The following is an 8,232-nucleotide window of genomic DNA, read 5'->3' on the forward strand; positions in this document are numbered from 1 at the left end:
TCCGTGTCTGTGCTGAGTGTGCAGGCTGGATCCCTATCCGATGACCTTTGCAGTTTCTCTCTTGGGATGTTGCTGCTTATCCCCCTTACTTAAAGCTGTCATCTTGCAGATTTCAACCACTGCCTTTTGTGTCGAATCTTTATTGGTGTTGTGAGAACAGTGCTAAGTAAAGCACATTTGCTTTTGACCCGCTTGGGTATGTGCACATGTGTACAAGATACCCAATTTATATATTCACTAGAGGCCCAGTGCACAAAAATTCGTGCACTGGGGGTGGGGGGTCCTTCAGTCCCGCTTGCCCCCTCTCACAGTCTGGGAGCCATCAGGGGATGTCCTACTGACAGGGAGCGGGCTTAAGCTGCAATCAGGCCTCCTTCTGTGGGAAGCAACTAGGCCGATCATGGGAAGGCAGCACCCCATCACCCCACTGCTGCTGCCACTGCCAGCCAGTAGGCCCTCGCTTCTTAGTGCTGGCCCTGCCCACTGGTGGGAAGGGGGCAATCTTGGGCCAGGCTGGCTGGGGGAGGGGCTGTGGGAGTTTGAGGCACAGCAGGTCGCACCCCATCTAACCTCTGCAAAGGTGTGGTGCCGGGACCAGGAGAGGAGGCAGCACCTCTGCTCCTCCCGCAGCAGCGGGGCTCCTGCAGCAGTGGCCTTGCCTTTGCTCCCACTCCTGTGGCGGCAGCCCCGCCTCCATCCCGTGGTGGCCCTAGGCCAGGGGTCCTCAAACTACGGCCTGCGGGCCACATGCAAATACAAATATTGTATTTGTTCCCATTTTAGTTTTTTACTTCAAAATAAGATATGTGCAGTGTGCATAGGAATTTGTTCATAGTTTTTTTTAAACTATAGTCCGGCCTTCCAACGGTCTGAGGGACAGTGAACTGGCCCCCTGTTTAAAAAGTTTGAGGACCCCTGCCCTAGACCCTTGCGGCCACAAAGCCAGATGGATGTTCGCTCTAATTAGCATATTACCATTTTATTAGTATAGATAAGTGAGAATACATTTTCATTGATTAATAAACTCTCCAATATTGGGTCTTAAGCTCAAGGCTCTTTCTTTGGTATTGTTGAGTATTGATGCATTTTGTTTCTGATGCATGCAAACCCATATTTAATAAACCTACATTTTTCAACATCCAGATTCCACATGGGAGTTTCTCAGACTGATTCTTGATCTCTCCATGAAAGTACTGAAACAGGATGGGAAATATTTTACACAGGTAGGCTTCTTAACTGTTCCCCCACCCCCCAAACTCTTAATAAGCATTTTCTATTTTGAAATGTGAATGCAATTTATGTTCATGCAATTTATGTCTGGTAAGGATAGAACAACATAATTAGATTATGATCTTTGAAGCAGTAAGTTTGTAAATAGCCGACCTGGCATCTATTGGGAATTAATCAGCTTTTGTATTCTGTTTGTTACCGGATTTATCAACCTTGGGCTCTGGCTGTAGTATGAGCTGCTGCCACGAGATGGAGACAAAGATTGTGATTTCCCCCTTTATAGGAAATCTACAATGAAACCTGCTCAAAGTCAGCTTATTCTTATAAAAGCAACCCACATTCAGTGAGTTGGGGAACTTTCACAAGTGGAGCTAGGAGGAAAGTGGAACTGTTTTCTTTCATTGAGAATATTTTTCTGGTGGACTGCCTTCTCGGAGAATTGATATCTCAATACGGAGGATTAATAAAAACACTACCTTAACAGATCACCATGGCCCATTCGTTAAATATTAATGATCCAGGCCTTGATAACTTGCCTTTGCCAACTGACTTTTATGAAAAATCGCATTATATGCTCAGGACTGTGCGAGTTCCCAAGAAATTCAAAAGCTGTATTAGGACATGTTTCCTGTCCCTGCATTCATTACAGTTGGAGATGCCAGGCTATCTCATTTGATCATACCCAGGAATGATAAATGGTTGAATGTGTGATGGCATACATGGACTAAGGAGTTTGTAGGCCCTTGAAGAAGCAGTGGTCAAGTCAAGAGTGCAGGGCGGTTTGATTCTGGATGTACTGATATAGTTGCCGCAGTGCAATATATATATATTTTTTTACTGCCAGGTGATAAGCTCAGAAGGCACCCTTGGTTTACACCAAAGCATGTCAGACTCATAGGCTAACACTAACACGGGCCAAATAAACAAATTTAAGTTTATGAGGGCTGCCACAAAAAAACAGAAGCTTCAATTTTCATAGAAATGTAGGTTTATTTCAATAGAGACATGTTGAAGACAAAGGGCTGAAATAAATGAGTCATCGTTAACATAAAATAATAGAACATTTTAATAAAAATTAATATTTTTTCTTGAACATTAACTTACCAGACACTGAATAACTGCACAGATTAATAAGCAGACCACAAATAAACCTATTTTTCTTCTTCTCCTAAAGTGAAATATTTCCTGTTGCGCACACCAAACAGGTCAGTCCAAGACATGATGTGGCCATCGACTGCTAAACTATTCGCTGCTAGTATTAGTGGAGAGAAGTGGTGCGCCTATGCGTAAGATGCATAAGGGAAGTGAATGCAACATGATTCTAGTCATCAGTCATTAGCAAACGTTGTAGTTCGTTATTACTAATTATGTATAACAGGATATTGTAAAAATTAAGTTAGAAAATTTTTATTAAAACGTTTCTCACATACCGTTATATTGGCTGGGCCGCAAAAATATTTGTTGTGGGCTGCATGTGGCCTGCAGGCCTCGAGTTTGACATGTTTGCTCTAGAACTAATTAATATTAATTCCCCCCCAAGGGTTACGAAATTTTTATTAAAATGTTTCTTACATACCGTTATATTGGCTGGGCTGCAAAAATATTCCTTGTGGGCTGCATGTGTTACACCCACATCCCTTCCTCAAGTGTGTTGCTTCGAACTGGAGTAAGACAATAGAATAGGGTGGTGAAGGCCTGGGGCAGAGGGTGGAGGCATATTAGAAGAGGTCAATGGGGGAAAAAGGAGACATATGTAATACTTTCAACAATAAAGATGAAAAAAGAAAAGAACTAGAGTAAGGTTTAGATGGGATGAAAGTGTCGTTTGGCCTGTTGCTTGGTGATTGACAAAAGCTAAATGTTTCTGCTTAAAATTGTTTGCATCACAGTACCGAGTTCATAATGTCATTGGTGTCACTGTGACCTTGTCATTGTGCCACAAAGCTGGGGAAAGCATCATGGAGTGCCTGGATCTTGGCTCTGCTGGATGGGGGATCTGATCTGAATCTGGGAGAGAATTGCTTTCACAGGACTAGGAGGCATATCCTGAGACTTGGCCTCCCTCCCTTTACTCCCCACTCCTCATTAAGTCTAGCTTTTTTGATAATGTGTGTGACATTCATGTAAATTATAATGCAAAGTATAAGCAAACTCTGACTCCCCTAACTTGAGAATTGGACATTGCCAGTAACACTGACACATCTCCATCCCTCCCTAATCCACCTTCTAGAAGTAAACTACCTTTAGTGTTGTTGGGTTTTTTATTCCTGTGCTGTTCTTTATAGATGTTTCACATATTTGTGATATACTAAATCATTATATTGTGTAGTTTTCCTTGCTTTTGAACTCAATAAAAACGGAGTCCTTAAGGATGTATACTTTTGCACCTGCTTCTTACATTACAGAAGTAATACATGCTAACTGTTAAGTTTAAAAGACACAAGCAATACAGAAATCTAAAGTAAAAAACTAAGATTCACTTACCCACATCTAACATGGGTCAAGGAGAACTTTCTAGAACTAAAGCTACTGAATTGGGATTTACTCCCTTGGAGTGCAACCCCTCCCTCCCCCATGGCCCCATTATTCCCTTTCTCTCATCCTTAATAAGTGCTTAATTCTTTGCTATTACATTTTTGTTCTGCATTTCCCATGTGTTTTTCTTAAGAAAATTTAAAAAAAAGTAGTTCTATTTAAATAAACAGGAAAGTGGAATGCATCATGTTACTTTTTTGGGTAGGTCTCTATTTGTGGTGAGTTTATTTTCTTTTTTAAGCTGCTTTTTGACAGTGTTGGGGAAGAACAAATTGAAAGTATCCTATTTCCTTACCACATTCTCTGTGAGGAGGTTCTCCCGTTATCCCTCTGTGAAGAGAGTGTGGTGTCAATTTTAGGATGGCAAGGGAAACCATTGAACTGTGTATGTCGGTGGCATTTCTATTCTACAGCTTCCCCAGGGGTGATGTGCTCTAAAAACAACCAGGCAGTGTTTTCTATTTGTGAGTCTTAAATTACACATGTGGTGTTTATATGCTCTCATGCTGAACTTGATGTTGAAACCAAATTATATGCTGGCCAAGGGCACTTTGGCCAAATTCCACTGCAGGACCTAGATGATGGGTTACTAAACTGGCTGGCATTGAAGGATGACGTCATGCTGAGCGAATGTGCTAAGTTAAAACCACCAAGGCCAGTTCTCAGAATAGTTCTGTCTACCAGCTTGCCCATGGCTGGCTGGTTGATTGGTTTTGAAAGATTATCCTCAAAAATGCTTACATCACAGGCTGTCTTAACTTGTTAATAATTTTCATCTTATATTGTACATGCCTATTTTTTTTGGCAAATTGACAGTGAGATTCTTTTGAAGAAATAGAATCAGCACGTACATTCATTAGCCCTCTGAATGTTATGAACTTCAGTGGTTAAAAGAAAGTAGGTGGTACCCAGCCAGTGTTGTTCAGTGATGGAGCATTGACCTATGAACCAGGAAGTTATGGTTCGATTCTGGTCAAGGGCATATGCCCGGGTTGTGTGGTCTTGATCCCTAGTAGGGGACTTGCAGGAGGCAGCTGTTTGATGATTCTCTCCCATCATTGATGTTTCTATCTCTCTCTTCCTCTCCCTCCCTCTCTAAAGTCAATAAAAATATGTTTTAAAAAAAGAAAATAGGTGGCCAAAAAAAGAAAGAAAACAGGTGGCATTAAATACCTATCTTATATTCTAAGTCCATTATGAAAGCACTTGGGGAGATAATGTGCTAAAATGATAGACCCTACCCCCAAACTACTAAATTGAAAATTTGTATTTTAGCAAGATCACCTATGATTCCTGTGTACACTAAACATTGAGAGCCACTGCTTTCCAGTGCTGGTTCTCCTTCAGAGAAGGCCCACAATGGCATGATCCTGAAACCCCACTTCCACAAGGTCTGGCATCTGTGCATTGTCACATGGTTGAACCACCACATGTGGGATCCAACAGTGCAAGGCCCAGCAAGCCAAAGCATGCCCTGTATCCAGACCCATACTGTCCATGGAGAGATGCCCCACAGTGAGGTACCTCAGCACAGTGTGAGCCAGCAGGGGCTTCAGCTTGGAGGAATTAGAGTGACTGGCATCCATAAAAAGGGTGGCCCGGACCATTGGGATCTTGGTGGATCTGAGGAGGCAGAACAAGTCCACTGAGTCCCTGCAGGCCAACGTGCAGCGGCCTGAAGGAGTACCGCTCCAAGCTCATCCTCTTCCCCAGTAAACCCGAGGCCCCCAAGAAGGGAGACAGTTTTGCTGAAGAACTCAAGTTGGCCACCCAGACAGGGCCAGTCATGCCCATAAGGAATGTTTACAAGAAGGAGAAAGTCAGGGTCATCACAGTGGAGGAGGAGAACTTCAAGGCATTCACCAGTCTTTGTGTGGCCTGCACCAGTGCCCAGATCTTTGGCATCTGGGCAGAAAAAGCCAGGGAAGCCTCAGAACAGGATGTTGAAAAGAAAAAAAAAGTGCTGTTGGCAACTTGTGATGAAAAAATAAAAAGTTTAGAAGCAGTGCTATAGAACCATGCAGATGAAGTATCCATTTAGTAGCTCTACCATGTCTCTTGGCCAGCATCTCTGATTCTCTTCACCTTTTTTTTTTTTATTCTCACACAGTGGCTGCTGCAGCTCCAAATGTTACATCTAGGTTATAGGCTAGAAGAAAATTGAAGGGGTGGGCCACTGTTCATTCTTGATTGTCCAGAATAAAATACTTTCCCAGTAGCCCCCTAGCAGATGTCTACTGTATTCGTTGACCACCCTGATGTGCTTGTGAAGTAGATCAGAGGTGGCAAGAAAGGCAGAAAATTTAGAACAATGAAGTCAAGAGAAAATGTTTGATAAGGACTGGAACTGGGCAATACCCTTAGTGTATCTATCGTGAATGAACTTTTGCTCTCTTATGCCTTAAGTCAAATTTCGGGGAAAGTATGGGGAGTAAATCTAGTTCTATGCCAATATCTTAGACTGTTATGATGGTCATAGTTTAGCCAGTGATGCTCATTTTTTTGGTTGATTTTCCTTTGTTAAATGGCATTTAAATATATAAAATAAATATCGAAAATATAAGTCTTTGTTTTACTATGGTTCCAAATATCAAAAAAATTTCTATATGTGACACGGAACCAGAGTTAAGTTAGGGTTTTTCAAAATGCTGACACGCCGAGCTCAAAAGCTTTGCCATCACTGGTTTAAGCCCTCTGGAAACAGAATATTTCATATCTATCTATCTATCTATCTATCTACACACACACCAGAATATATTTTTGACACATTATTGTAAACGCAGTGTGACTACTGGGAAAACTTACATTGAATGGGTTTTGTGTATGAATCTTTGCTATTGCATGGTGTTGATACAAAGGCTGTGTCCCTAAATGAGAAATTGGTCTCACTTGTTTTGTATTGTCTCATCCTCTAATCATTTGAAATGGCTTGGTAAATGAGGTAGAAGAAGAATGAACTAATGGATCTATAAATAGAGCTCAGGGCAATTTTTGTAAGTACAGAAACCATATCTCGTTTTCAAAGACGAGCTTTTACCGAAGGCTAGAATTGGTCCCATTTATTAGCGACCTTCAAATGAGTGGGACCCTCAGTGGACTCAGGTATCCCATTGTTTGCTTTTCTCTCTTTGATTTAGGGGAACTGTGTCAATTTGACAGAAGCCCTGTCACTCTATGAAGAACAGCTCGGACACCTGTATTGTCCTGTGGAATTCTCAAAGGAGATCGTCTGTGTCCCTTCATACTTGGAATTGTATCCTTTGACCTGATCGTTGTGTTGCCAGATCAGAACACCAAGTCAATCCCATGCCAGTTTAACATTTTGAATAAACAGAATTCTCTGTAGTATATGAGGCCCCAGTTTCCAAGCGCGGCTGCACATTGGAAGCCCCTGGGATCTTTAAAACAATACTGATTCCTGGGTCCCGCCCTCAGATTCTGGCGTGTGGCCTGCTACAGCTCCCAGTTGGTTTTCATGTTCAGGCACCACTGGTTCTGACAGGTGGTCCCCAGCCCTGCAGCGTCATCTGGGAAATAGTTAGGTGGGCAAATTCTTAAGCCCCACCCGGCCTGCTGCCCAATGAGAAAAGCTGGAGCTGGTGACTGGCTTACGTAGCCAGCCCTCCAGGGAATTGACGTGCACATTGAAGCTTCAGAACCCCAGCTGTTGCCCGCAAAAAGACTGAAGACATGCCTTCTACTTCTGTCTTACGATGATCCTACTTTACTATCAGTTTCAACACTTGATTTTGATTTGCAATAGAAATCGAGAGCTAGAAATAATGTCGGGGGTCTCAAACTTAACGTTGGTGTTCTCTATTAGGGCCACTTAGTAAATTTAATCCCTAGAAATAAGAAAAGAACTGGGGGGTGGGCAGACCGAATGAGAGCATTGTCACTGGAAACTTATAATGGGTTTCCTCCTCCTCAAAGTCACCCTGGAGGGTGCAGACAAAACATTGCTTTCTTGAGGTGGCGGAGTTTCCTGTGATTGTTGCTGGCCTGCAGTGAGGCCCGGGCCTGCAAGGTGGGGCAGGTTCTGACAGACAGGAGGCCATAACCTGCCTTCCCCCTCCCCCCTGCGGGGTCCTCCCTGGGATGCTTTGAGTGCTCTGTGCTTGCTGGGCCATGTTCTTCCTTGCCTGTGGCAGACTTTAACACCTCTCCCCCTACCAACCATCCACCTTCATCAGGGCTCTTCTCTAGAGCATTTTTACAGTCAGGTCTGTGTTTCTCTCTGGAAATGCAACCAGACAACCAGGGGGTCCGGGCTGCCCTGTCACTACATGAGCCAATTCAGCAGAGACAGGGCTGAATCACATATGAGTGTTTATTCCAATACTGCTGGCAGATGGGAGAACAGCAGGTCATCCACAAAAATCTGTTCTGCACCCCTCCATACGTTAACTGCTTATGTGGGTAGGACAAGATTACGTGGGGAAGTAGGAATTACAGGTCTGAGAAAGT

General features: G+C 43.1%; 1 protein-coding gene and 1 pseudogene across 1 annotated transcript in view; both read left to right on the plus strand.

The window, feature by feature from the left end:
- SMS (spermine synthase) overlaps positions 1–8,232 on the plus strand; it is a 33,139-nt gene that overhangs the window by 22,876 nt on the left and 2,031 nt on the right. Inside the window, exons 8-9 of the mRNA XM_006752996.2 lie at positions 1,144–1,223; positions 6,903–7,018. Of these exons, the coding sequence (XP_006753059.1) occupies positions 1,144–1,223; positions 6,903–7,018 (196 nt within the window). The remainder of the gene's footprint in view (positions 1–1,143; positions 1,224–6,902; positions 7,019–8,232) is intronic.
- LOC102761629 lies at positions 2,513–6,292 on the plus strand (annotated as a pseudogene).

Source organism: Myotis davidii, unplaced genomic scaffold (assembly GCF_000327345.1).
Source record: "Myotis davidii unplaced genomic scaffold, ASM32734v1 scaffold930, whole genome shotgun sequence".
NCBI classification, from domain to species: domain Eukaryota; kingdom Metazoa; phylum Chordata; class Mammalia; order Chiroptera; family Vespertilionidae; genus Myotis; species Myotis davidii.